Raw genomic sequence first — 13,434 nt, forward strand, 5'->3', positions numbered from 1 at the left:
GGCTAGTTTGCAGTATGACAGGGTTCCTGCAGGGTCTTAAAAATGCTTAAAATCAATCATCAGAATTCTAAGCCTTAAATATGATTTTGATAGGTCTTAAAATTTATTGGATTAGGAAGTTACCTCTCTATCGCATTTAAATGTATTTGGAGGAAATGTCCAGGCTGCAAAGTAAGCAGTATGGTAATAGCCATCAGTAGCCTATTCTTTTCATAGTAAAAGAAGGTAAACCTTTCACTACCACCCTACAGAAGGTTAACCCTTTCACTGTCACACTACAGAAGGTTAACCTTTCACTACCACACTACAGAAGGTTAACCCTTTCACTGTCACACTACAGAAGGTTAACCTTTCACTACCACACTACAGAAGGTTAACCCTTTCACTACAGAAGGTTAACCCTTTCACTACCACACTACAGAAGGTTAACCTCTCACTACCACACTACAGAAGGTTAACCCTTTCACTACCACACTACAGAAGGTTAACATTTCACTACCACACTAAAGAAGGTTAACCTTTCACTACCACACTACAGAAGGTTAACCCTTTCACTACCACACTACAGAAGGTTAACCTCTCACTACCACACTACAGAAGGTAAACCTTTCACTACCACACTACAGAAGGTTAACCCTTTCACTACCACACTACAGAAGGTTAACCCTTTCACTGCCGCACGACAAAGGGTTAAAGAGGTCTTAAAAAGTGTCAAAGTGGAAGCCTGTAGGAACCCTGTGTGAAGCGTGCCTGGCTGCCTACCTTCTGGGGCCCCTGCGTGGCGGGGGCCTGGCTGGCGTCCTGCAGGGTGTTACTGGAGTCCTGGAGGACCTTACTGGAGCCGCCGGCCCCCGCCTTGTGCTTCTTCCCCCGCAGGCGGTTGATGAAGAAGATCTTGGAGGAGGTCTTGGCCATGCTGGGCTTGGACTGCTTGGTGGCGAGGATGTCACTGCTCCACTTCTGACCCTGGAGGACCGGCGAGGAAGGACACACGTGTTAATTAGTGGTGGGGGAAAATATCGATAAAGTATAGTATCGCGGTTCTTTTTTGTATAAGGAAGTTGCATTGTTCATTTCAATACCTGTAATAGTACAGTAGTCCACACACACACATTCACAGTTAAGTTGGAATATGACTGTAATACAAACAGTTCAGTTTGTCAGGTACATGCAACACAGATTACAGTGTTTACATCTGTCTGCTTGAGAAAATACCATGTTCTGCAATAAAAATGATTGAAGTGAGATGAACAGACTGAACTTTATTTTATTAGATAAAACACATTGACAGTTTTACTTTGCAGTTGAAAAAAGGTAATAAATCACAATATATCGCAATATTAATATCGCAATATATTTTTAATCATAATACTATCGTATGGTGATAATATCGTATGGTGAGGCCTCTGGTGATTCCCACCCCTAGTGTTAATACGACACGGTACTGAGGAGGAGAGCAGCTGATAGGAAGATACAGTCATGGGAAAGATGCTAAATAGGAAGAAGATAAATATTTGGATTCTAGGGCTGAGGCCAAACGTTCAAACGTTCAGACCTTCGTTCGTTACGTTGCGAATTTTAAATCAACATTCAAATTCTTTCTTTTTTATTAAAAAATCGATGTGTCTATTCATTCTGTTTAAACTAGAGCTGGGCCGTTAACGTGCTGCGTTAACGCTATACTAGTATCGCGCGATAATATAATTAATGCATTAATCTAAAAAAAAAAAAATTTACCCAGGGTAGGTTCGCTGAGCACAGATGCTCTTTTTCAGGAACGCCCTGCTTCACATTCACACAGTTCCATTCACACCTGGGAGCTGCCCAGTACAACCACAGTTGACACCATTGGCCACTGAGCAACTCCACTGGAGCAGTTGATTCAAGCCATGTCACATAGTTCAAGTTTGAAATGATTCTTTCTGTTTTGCTCCTGAGAGTGCTAGATACTGTACTGTACTGGTAATATTATTTATTTGTGTTAACTTCTGAATAAAACAACTTATTAAACACAAGTACATCTTATTGAACATTATTTTGATATTTCATTACCAATTATCGTCACCAACACTTTCGTACCAACCGTGCCCTTATTGGATTATTTATGTTGACGAAACTGATGAGTTATATTCATTTAAGAAAGTTGATTTAATTTTTAAAAAATACGCATTTAATCAGATTAATCATTTTATTCAAATTGAGGATTTAGTTTGAGGATATTTTATAAAAAGAAAAAAGTAAAAAAAAACTAAATATTTTAGATATATAAAAACAAAGGTTCGAACATCCGTTCGAAAAACCCTGACGAAGTTCGAAGCCCAAAAGCAGGCTTCGGGGAAACAGCTCAATGGATTCTCCACGGTCCACAAAGCGCTGGCACTCTCAAAGGCCATGGTTACACTGGGGGAAAACAGCAACGTTGTATTTTCGAATGATTACGTTTGCATGTCCAAGTTAAAAGGAAACGCCGTTTTGGCAGGAAAACGCGTTTTCCTAGCGGCAACGCTGAAAGGGTGTTTTCGTTTTGGAAACTCACCGACAACAGTGCCATGTAATTTGCGCAGATCAGATACGGAGCCGTTCATGCCCAATGCCCATGCGCAGTAGAGAGACCGACGCCAAATTCTCCCCTGGCTGGACCTTGACTCCGTCCATTAGTCCAAACATCAGAACTATTTCTGGGGGTCACTTGCAATATCGCACTATAATTAATATAATTTGCTGTCTCCCGACACCAACCGGCCATATGGGGAGGCTATACAGGATATCAGCTGCATCCTCCTCAGATTGCTTATTCATGTGTAACACGCACGGTTATTTCCAGTGTTTACAGCAGAGCTGTCCCAAGTAGCTGCGGCTACCAACTAAACTCATGTGTTGTCAAGTTATTGTTATAAGGAGCCCAGTCCAAACTACAACAGTATGCATACCCTTAACAATTGTGTGTATTGAGCCGTATTGTATTGTACCCATTCTGCAATCTGTTAAATTAAGTTTTCATCCATTTCTACTAGTGTTAACGTTACTACGTTAATAGCCTCGATGCTAACTATATACATGGAGAATGCCATTCACATTAGCATGTAGCTAACAACATCGGAGATCTTTTTGTGAGACTAAACTATCCGCTCTTGGTGGTAAATTGTGTTGATGTTGGTTTTGTTTCATCAACAAATGAGAGGCAGAACACACAGTGAATGTATCGGTTTTTGTTTATTGCACTTTGTTTCTTGCTGAAAAAGAAATGCTACGTTGCTAAATGACTCACACGAGGTATTTAAAGACTGTTGTTTTTTAGCAGGAAGTGTAGTGGCGCGTTCAACCTTTCTGATTGGTTGAAAAAGGCCTTCATGTTTGAACTACATCTCCACCTACTGCTTTGGCATTGTACTACATGTATATACATCACTCGGTGCTCAGGAGACAAAACGACGTCTAACTTGCCTGCGAATACACAGCGTTCTGAAAAGCTAAATGAAACGCTTCGTTTTGGCTAGAGTGTAACCGCAGCCTAAAGGCCTCTGCATGCTACAGCAAATTCAAAGCAACTTCGACACAACATCGACAAAGCAACGGTGTTGCAGACACTCTACCTTTATGCTTCTGCAAAATCAACGCGCAGCCTATGTAACATTGTACCCCGTATGTAGCTAGGTTCCCTAGATAGATGACGCTTCCCTTCTCAACCAACCCATTGATAAAAGCAGAAAAATAAGTATGATTTTTACTTCCGGGCGGGGGGTTTCAAAATAAAAGAGCGAGTCTAAAAGCACCGTAAATACGTTTATTTTTTACAATATCTAACGTTACACGAACCTAAACTAATCTAAAGTTAGTTTAGGTTCGTGTTAACGTTAGATAATGTACAAAATAAACGCATTTACGGTGCTTTTAGACTCGCTCTTTTATTTTGAAATTCCCCGACCGGAAGTATTATAGTGTCTGTTGCTAACAGCTTAACTTTTGTCAGCAGGTTCTTTGCTTTTTAACGTAACTTCATTCATTTCCAATGGAGAGGAGAGAAAGACCGGCTCACATGCAGCTCAAACTACCTATTGGAATAAATTAATTGATTGATGTTTAACTTGTCCCTGTGTGTGTCCAGTCATTTCGACTAGCAAACGTTGTATTTAACGTTAAAGTTACCTCAGGATACCATTGTATTTAGTTGGTTAGCTATGTAGCTAATGTGGATAGCATTTTGTATAGCACCAATGCTAGCTGGCTGGCTACAGCTTTATTTACTAAATTATCGAGGCTTTTTTATCGTCAAGGTAAGAGAGGATTTGTCATGATCAACTGAAGGCGTATGCTATGGAACAATATGTGCTTGGGTTTTCAGAAAAAGGCCAGCTATGTGACGCTAATTATTTAGCATCAACGCTGGCTGGCTACAACAATGGCGGATGGTATTCTCTGCGAGACCTATATTATTCTATGACAGCCCCGCCCCCATTCGCTAACCAACCAATCACTGCTACGCAATATCAACACAACGGTTGTTTAGGTTAGATTTTGGAGACATGTACGCAGATTCCTCGCAACACAGTCTACAAGACCCTAAACAACAACCGCGCTGAAATCGCGCTGATGTTGTGTTGAAGTTGCTTTGAAGTTGCTGTAGCATGTAGAGGCCTTAAGGGCTAATGAGGTAAACGTCTGACTTGGTGGCTGTGGTGGTCAGAGGCCAGAGGTCAGATGTCTCAGGACGGTGTGATCTATGAGCTGAAGAAGTGTGCCAGGGTTCCCACAGACATTGCTAAATGAAATTCAAGTACTTTTCCGAGCACTATTTTTCATTTGAAAAGGGATCCAATTCACTTTTATTTTATTTGGAACCGACAATTAGTTAAACTAGATAAAAAAAAATATCTCGATTCAGAACAATTTTATCATGGATGAACAAAATGTTCAATGCAAATGGTTTGATTTAAATTTCAAGGACTTTTTGAGAAATTCCAAGCCTTGACTTTTTTTGTGGTAAAAAATCAAGCACTTTAAGCACTTCAAGGACCTTGTGCGAACCCTGGTGTGTGTGGCGTTAGTGTGAGGTGCACATCGCAACGACAATGACACTATGTAACAACCCATCATCTACACACACAGCACACACATCCACACGTACACACTCATGTTTAAACAAACACTCACCTTATCACCCACTTTACTCACTTTAAACACTTTAACACACTTTATATTTAGTAACAAAGAGATTTGCACTACAATTCATACCTCATTGCACCTTACCCTAAGTTTGTACCTCATCCCATTTCTGCATCGTGCCTCACTGTTACTCTTTTTACTCTGTATTGTATATATATGTATATTGACTGAACACTTTATTCTACGTACTTTTTCTATTTTATACTTTTTCTCTATTTTTATCTAGCACACTCTCGGGAGCTCATACAGGAAAAAAGCATTGCATGGAAAAGTATTCTGTATTTTACTATGACAACTATTAACCCTTGCACTGCCACACAACAGAAGGTTAACCCTTTACTACCACACAACCGACGACGATGCTCCATCATTAGCATCATTAGCTCCGCATAATGATGCTAATGATGGAGCATCGCCATCGGTTGTGTGATAGTAAAGGGCTAACCTTCTGTATTGTCACAGTGAAAGGGTTAACCGGCTGTCGTGTGGCAGTGAAATGGTTAAACAAACTTGAACTTGGTCTTACGTTCATCTTGTTGTCCGGCGTGAGCTTCATCAGCTCCAGGTTCTCCATGCTGTGTCTCCTGCTCATCCTGGGCCGGGCTCCTGGAAACACACACACCGTTACTACCCCGCTGAAATATACTATCACTATATTATCACTTTACCAGATCATAATTCAGATCATTCAGAGTGTGTTAATCTGGTGCGTGTGTGTGTGTGCTAGGGCTGTTTCCCCCGAAGCCTGTTTTTGGGCTTCGAACTTCGTCAGGTTTTTTTCGAACGGACGTTCGAACATTTGTTTTTATATATATATATATATATATATATATATATATATATATATATATATATATATATATATATATATATATATAAATATATATTTTATATATATATTAGGGCTGACCCCTATTAGTTGATTAGTCGACTAATCGGTCGAAAGGAGCCGTAGTCGACTGGCCAACCTCTTAGTCGCATATATATATATAATATATATATATTAAGGCTGTCAAATATATCGCGTTAATATCGCGTTAACTCCCGATTCTATTAATGCCACTAATTTTTTTAACTCAAGATTAACTAAAAAAAAAAACGTTTTTTTTTTTTTTTTATACTAGACTTCACTCAGGTGTATTATTGATGCTCTCATTGATACTATGTTTGTTTCTGAAGTGTGTGTGTGTGTGTGTGTGTGTGTGTGAGATATAGAGAGAGAGGGGGGTGAGAGAGATGAGGAAGGGGCAAAAGAGAAAAAGATCTGGGAGAGTGTGTGTGAGGGAGAGAGGGGGGTGTGATTAATCAGCCCTTGTGTGTGTGAATGTAACAAGTTCCTAATGTTTTCTTTCCCCTATTATTTCATGCACACTTTATTCATTGTTTTAAATTATTATTTTCTTTTAAGTTATTTTGTGCATCACTCTGTTTTGAATTTGATGCAAATTTGCAATGCATGAGGGTCATCCTTTTGTGTTAAATGGCTGCACAAAGCAAGCATTTGTTGACTCGCATGTTGATAAGAGTATTAAAACTTGGAACTTGAAAAAGATCTGTTTAACACTTTGGTTGCCTAAGGTTAAATTAATGATATACCATAGATTGCCAGCGCTATTTGTCTATGGAGAAAGTCCCCTTCTTTGCAGGGCTATAACTTTTTAAATTCTATTGCTACATTGCCATTATTAGGGCCCATTCAAAGTCCTATATGTATTGTTCATTGTGTAGCAACGTTAAACTTTTTCATTCACATATTCATAGTAAAGTATGGTCTAATGTATAAGTATGTTTTTATCTCTTTCTGCAGCTTTCTCCAGAACGTGATATATAGCCCCAAATGCATTATATTGATGATGAAATACAGTTTGATGGCAATCAGCGCGATATAAAAAATTCCAACTAGACGTACTTCTAGAAGTTACTACACGTCATCTGATGTTGACCGGATGGGCGAGGGGGCGTTTATAATTCCGTGGGCAGCGTTATACCAATCATCTAATGTGGGTCAAATGTTGATAATATCAGTTATTATCGAAGACGGTAACGTTACACGCTGAAACTCACCCCAGTCTCCGCGCGCCGTTGGGCGATCATCGTCGAGTAGAAATTTTATCATTATGGGATATATTATTACCCGGTCCATCTCCAGCTTGTATAATGGTATATACGTCCAAATCATGTTGTTTATCGAGTTATTGGCAATCGATCGCTATGTAGTGTGACGAGCTAGAGTGCCGGAACCTATCCCGAGTGGCCGGAAGCAATACGGACATCTAGCACAACCTCTACTGCGCTTCCTGTTAAGCGGTTGCGCGATCGGCCACCAGATGGCGCTCCTGAACCGCCAGAGAGCTCAGTGGGTCCTGCTGGTGTATCTCAGGCCAGCGGAGGGACATTATGAATCCGATCGCAGATTTTTGAAATATTGATATAAAGACGACGTACAGCGTCCCCCGGCAACTTTAGCATGGCCAGCAAAGACGTCTAAAGACGGCTCCCGGCAGTCAAAGTGTTAAGGTAAAAAATAAATAAAAAATAAAAATGCGATTAATTTGCGATTAATCGCGAGTTAACTATGGACAATCATGCGATTAATCGAGTTAAATATTTTAATCGTTTGACAGCACTAATATATATATATTTTTTAAATCACTTTCCAAAAGAAAAGAGGCCTAGAAGCGTGGCTAACGCTAATGGCACACATACCAGAGGCTAACTGCCTACGAAAACAGGCACAGAGGCACTGAAAGAGGATTTCACTCGTCTAATGAACACACTAGACAATATCAAGATGTATCCATCAGTGGACCAATTGCATGCTTTTGCAGAGGACAAGAAGCCTTCAGTCGACTCCTTCAGACATTAAGCACCCCCCACAGCCCAAATGGAATGATACAAAATAAAAATAAAATTTAAAATTTTAATGTTCTTTTTAAAATATTATACTTTTTTAATTTTTTTTTTAGTCGACCAATAGTCGACTGACGGCACATTTTGGCCAATCATAGTCGACCATCCAAATCCTTAGTCGGGGACAGCCCTAATATATATATATAAATATCCTCAAACTAAATCCTCAATTTGAATAAAGTGATTAATCTGATTAAATGAGTCTTTTTCTTTAATTAAATCAACTTTCTTTAATGAATATAACTCATCAGTTTTAATACTATAATATTAGTGTATCCTAATCTTTATCTGCAACTGTGAAAAAAACCCATTGGTTTAAACAGAATGCATAGACGCATAAAAAAAATATATATATCAAAAAAAGAATATTCAAAAAATATAAATGTATAAAAAAAAAATGTATTCGAACGCCAACGCAACGAACGAAGGTCCGAACGTTCGGGCTCAGCCCTAGTGTGCGTGCGTGTGTGTAGTACCGTTCACATTGTAGTCTATCTCCTTGTTCTCCGAGACGGTGGAGTTGTTGGTACTGTAGCTCAGGCCGAGGACCATCTGCAGGTCGGACACGTTCATGCGGGCGGTCAGCTCCCCGCTCCGGTCGCCAGTCTGGAACACAAACGGAACCACAAGGTTGGGCCCCCGGGGCGGTGTACTGTCTGCAGGTACCCCTGCTGGTCTGGGATGGACCCCCGCCAGAACCCTCTCTCATGTGTCTCCCTCTCAGCCTTCCTACTGTCTCAATAAAGAACCTTCTCTCCTGTGTCTCCTCTACTCTGTCTCCCTCTCAGCCTTCCTACTGTCTCGATAAAGAACCTTCTCTCCTGTGTCTCCCCTACTCTGTCTCCCTCTCAGCCTCCCTACTGTCTCAATAAAGATCCTTCTCTCCTGTGTCTCCTCTCATGTGTCTCCCTCTCAGCCTTCCTACTGTCTCGATAAAGAACCTTCTCTCCCGTGTCTCCTCTCAGCCTTCCTACTGTCTCAATAAAGAACCTTCTCTCCTGTGTCTCCTCTACTCTGTCTCCCTCTCAGCCTTCCTACTGTCTCGATAAAGAACCTTCTCTCCTGTGTCTCCTCTACTCTGTCTCCCTCTCAGCCTTCCTACTGTCTCGATAAAGAACCTTCTCTCCCGTGTCTCCTCTCAGCCTTCCTACTGTCTCAATAAAGAACCTTCTCTCCTGTGTCTCCTCTACTCTGTCTCCCTCTCAGCCTTCCTACTGTCTCGATAAAGAACCTTCTCTCCTGTGTCTCCTCTACTCTGTCTCCCTCTCAGCCTTCCTACTGTCTCAATAAAGAACCGTCTCTCCTGTGTCTCCTCTACTCTGTCTCCCTCTCAGCCTTCCTACTGTCTCAATAAAGAACCTTCTCTCCTGTGTCTCCTCTACTCTGTCTCCCTCTCAGCCTTCCTACTGTCTCGATAAAGAACCTTCTCTCCTGTGTCTCCTCTACTCTGTCTCCCTCTCAGCCTTCCTACTGTCTCAATAAAGAACCTTCTCTCCTGTGTCTCCCCTACTCTGTCTCCCTCTCAGCCTTCCTACTGTCTCAATAAAGAACCTTCTCTCCCATGTCTCCTCTCAGCCTTCCTACTGTCTCAATAAAGAACGTTCTCTCCTGTGTCTCCTCTACTCTGTCTCCCTCTCAGCCTTCCTACTGTCTCAATAAAGAACCTTCTCTCCTGTGTCTCCCCTACTCTGTCTCCCTCTCAGCCTAACCTTGCACGACAGCTGGCTTCACGAGATCACGTGAGAAACCACCTAGTCAGGCTTCAAGTTATGCGCCTATTCCCAAAACCACAGCAGTTTGGACCTTTATCAGCATCCTTTGAGGGACTGCTGGTGGCTACGGGGCAAAGACACTCTGCCAAGGATTCTTTTTAAGCACCGGGCCTATTCCAAATAGTTACAGGAGGACCACTTCTTCCCAAATGGGGTGAGATGTAACGGAACATCTGGTGGGTCAAGTTACCAGAAATCTGAGGTTGGGATAAGTGAGGCTTCACTATACTGCCCTGCAGAAGCAAACTGCAGTAACTAAAAAGCTTTATCTTGTGACAAGGTTTCGGAGTTCAATCTTGCTCTGTGTTAGAGAAAAGGGGTATAGGGAGCAGTAACCTCAACCTGGTATGGAAACCTTGGGGCCAATAATAAGAACAAATTGGCAAGGATTGTTAACATGGCCAGTAAAGCTATAGGGAAACCACAAAGACTGTCTGAGTTGTATGTACTTCGGAATAGGGACATGGATCAGCGAATATTGTCCGATCCTTTGCATCCCCTTCATGGCGAGTTTGACGAGCTTCCATCTGGAAGGCGCTATAGAGTTCCACTAGCCGCCCAAAAAACACATTTAAGAAGTCCTTCATCCCACATGCCATTGCTCTGATGAATTCTTAGATTTTAATTTTAACGATGGTACTGGTTAGGTACCTGAAGCTCTGTCCCTGTTTTAGATGTTTCTCTTTTTGCCTATGTACAGTATTGGGCTTTTTTATATTTATTTGTGCCTGTGTGGTGTTTGTATTGTGTTGTTGATTGCAACCACGGTGAAGCCAAAATCTAATTTCCATGAAAGTGGACAAATACAGCATTGCCTCTGGCTTGGGCTGATCGCTATACTAACCCGTTTGGCTGGGTTAGCGGGAGGGAAGTCACGGGTGGGGATCTGGCGTTGTGGACAGCGACGCCTACAGGTCAGGTCTGGGCGCCTGCTCAGCGGAGGCAGGACTTGATGAAGGCAGCGTGACCTCCCACGCGTTACACTTCACCAATGAGAGCCCTCGCTGCCAGGTGAAAAAAAGAGGCACTGGCTGTCGCCGCACGTGTCGGAGGAAGCGTGCGGATACTTCAGGGTTCCCTTGTACCGACCAGTAGGGAGAACATGCGCACAACAAAACAGGTAGGGGAGGGGGGGAATTGGCACAACGACAAAAATTGGGACGGGGAGAAAACGGAGAAAAATCGGAGAAGGAGAGGATACAAAATAATAATAATAATAATAATAAAGTGGACAAATAAAAATATCTATCTAACTACAAAATCACTGGATAGTCAAAGAACTTTAAAGCCATTTTTCTCAGTTTCACGGGTTGCGTAGTTACTGCGGTTAGCTCCAGCAGGGGGCAGTGTAATAATAATAATAATATATAATAATTTAGGACCTGCTCCGAGGTCATCAATTGGCACACATGCGATGCATGCATGCAATTCGTATCTGCGATTAACCCATCCCGTCGTCCTTCCCCCCCAAGGGCAGCCGGGAGCAGACAGGCGTCAACGTGAGCCGCGCCAGGGGACCAATCCAAGTGCTCCTGTCCGTCTTCGTCAAGGACGCCACAGCGTTAGCAATCTTGTTGTTGTGCATGTTTTTCCATTGGGTTTATCTTATCGGGGGGGGAACCCTTGCGAGCACAGAGGGGGAGAACATGCAAACTCCACACAGAAAGGCCTGGGAGATACCCCACCTGGGTAACTGGCATCATGGAAACCTGGTCCCCAAGCGGGAATCGAACCCTGGACCTTCTTGCTGTGAGGCGACAGTGTTAACCACTACACCACCGTGCCGTACATGGATAGTGTGTGTTTTGTACCTCTCTGGAGATCTCCAGGTGCTTCTCAGCGAAGTGCATGGCCTGGTCGTGGTTCCCCAGCGCAGTGTGAGCGTTCCCCAGACTCCAACACGCCCGGCCCTCTCCAATCCTGTAGCAAACACACACACGCATGCATTTTACCTAAAATGCTGTGATAAAAATAATCAAATCAAATCAAATGTATTTGTAAGGCCCGACAACACACACGTTAATGTCCCCATGGGGCCGGACACGTCTTCTTTAAGCAAGTCGAGAAGAAACATCACAATAAACCAAAGAACAAAACAAAAACACCATAAAGTCAGGGGCGCTCCAGCAGCACACCACATAGCGCGCTGAGTCGCAAATCGGTCGTCCCGGGTTCCTTTCCCAGTCCCGGCGACCATTTGCCGTCTTCCCTACCTCTCCTCCCGTTCTCCCTCTCTCCCTCTATTGGTCCTGCGTGGCCAGGAAAAGCTGAAAATGCTACAAATAAAAAAATAAAAAAATAAAAAACACCATAAAGTCGAAAAAATATATAAAGAATAAAAATAAATAAATGCAACACTCCCAGACATGCCCCATGCGAAGGTAAACCTAGCAATAGGAAAAAATGCACCACAGGTAATGTGGAGGAGAGAAACCTTAGAAGGGCCCGTTGAACATGCTCCTCCTGTCAGCCAAGTCTGTGTATAGTGGGTGGGAGGGGTTTTCCCTGATGGCCTGGAGCTTAGCAAGGCTCCTCCTCTCCGCTACCCTCGCTAGGGAGTCCAGCTCCACCCCAACCACGCTACTGGCCTTCCTGACCAGCTTGTCCAGCCTGTTTGTGTCCCCCGCTCTCAGTCCGCTACCCCAGCAGGTCACAGCGTACAAGAAGGCGCCCGCCACCACCGACTCATAGAACATCCTCAACATCCTTGTACAGACAATGAACTTCAGGATCTCAGCCTTCTGAGGAGGTAGAGTCGGCCCTTCTTGTACAGTGCCTCTGCGTGTTTTGACCCGTTCAGTTTGTTGTCGATGTGCACACCGAGGTATTTGTACTCCTCAACCATGTCCACATCGACTCCCCTGATGGAAACCGGGGTCACAGGTGCACTCCTCCTCCTCCTCCTCCCCAGCTCCACAACCAGTTCCCTGGTCTTCGCCACATTTAGCTGCAGGTGGTTTTTATCGCACCATGTGACGAAGTCCACTACCAGTGCCCGGTATTCCCTCTCGTCACCATCCTTAACACTTTGAGTGCCAGCCACGAGAAAACTCGTTATTTCATGCCATGCGTTGAGTGCCAATGACGAGAAGTATTTTTTTATCGTTGTTGCTTTTATTAGCGATATCCATTCATTTTTCATCAATCTAGCCTCACGTTACCATTGGGACTGGCTCTGAGCTCGAACAGGGAAAATACCACCCCCCTATCATCTCCCGGATGGTAATGCATCCATTGGATTGGACTCAATGGAAATGGATGAGAAAAGAAAACGCCGGAATCCACATTTTACTTATCAGGCATGTAACCCGAGCCGATCCCATTCATTGTAGAGCCTCAGAACAGCGTGAAATATGTGTTTCGAGTACCTAACGTTGGATCAATAAACGCGATCGATATTTGGAATGACGATCAGGAATTGGAATAATCTTTTTGCAGAACATCTGATGTGAGGTAAGGAATCTATTTTACCAGTCTTGGGGTAATCAGAGTTTTTTTCACATATATCTCAACGTGTCCCTTATCTGTGTGTGTGTGTGTGTGTGTGTGTGTGTGCGCTGAGCAGGAAATAGATAATCGATCTACAGAC

At 42.9% G+C, this 13,434-nt stretch overlaps 1 protein-coding gene across 1 annotated transcript in view; it reads right to left on the minus strand.

The window, feature by feature from the left end:
- Positions 1 to 711: 711 nt before the first annotated feature.
- Positions 712 to 13,434, minus strand: part of gpsm2 (G protein signaling modulator 2) — a gene marked incomplete at its 3' end in the record, with an annotated part of 37,315 nt that continues 24,592 nt past the window's right edge. The window contains exons 10-13 of the mRNA XM_084313352.1: positions 11,657 to 11,765; positions 8,550 to 8,679; positions 5,690 to 5,769; positions 712 to 966 (exon numbers count right to left, since the gene is read on the minus strand). Coding sequence (XP_084169478.1) covers positions 712 to 966; positions 5,690 to 5,769; positions 8,550 to 8,679; positions 11,657 to 11,765 — 574 coding nt within the window. The remainder of the gene's footprint in view (positions 967 to 5,689; positions 5,770 to 8,549; positions 8,680 to 11,656; positions 11,766 to 13,434) is intronic.

The sequence above is a fragment of the Notolepis coatsorum genome, assembly GCF_963971535.1.
Source record: "Notolepis coatsorum genome assembly, chromosome: 4".
Taxonomy (NCBI): domain Eukaryota; kingdom Metazoa; phylum Chordata; class Actinopteri; order Aulopiformes; family Paralepididae; genus Notolepis; species Notolepis coatsorum.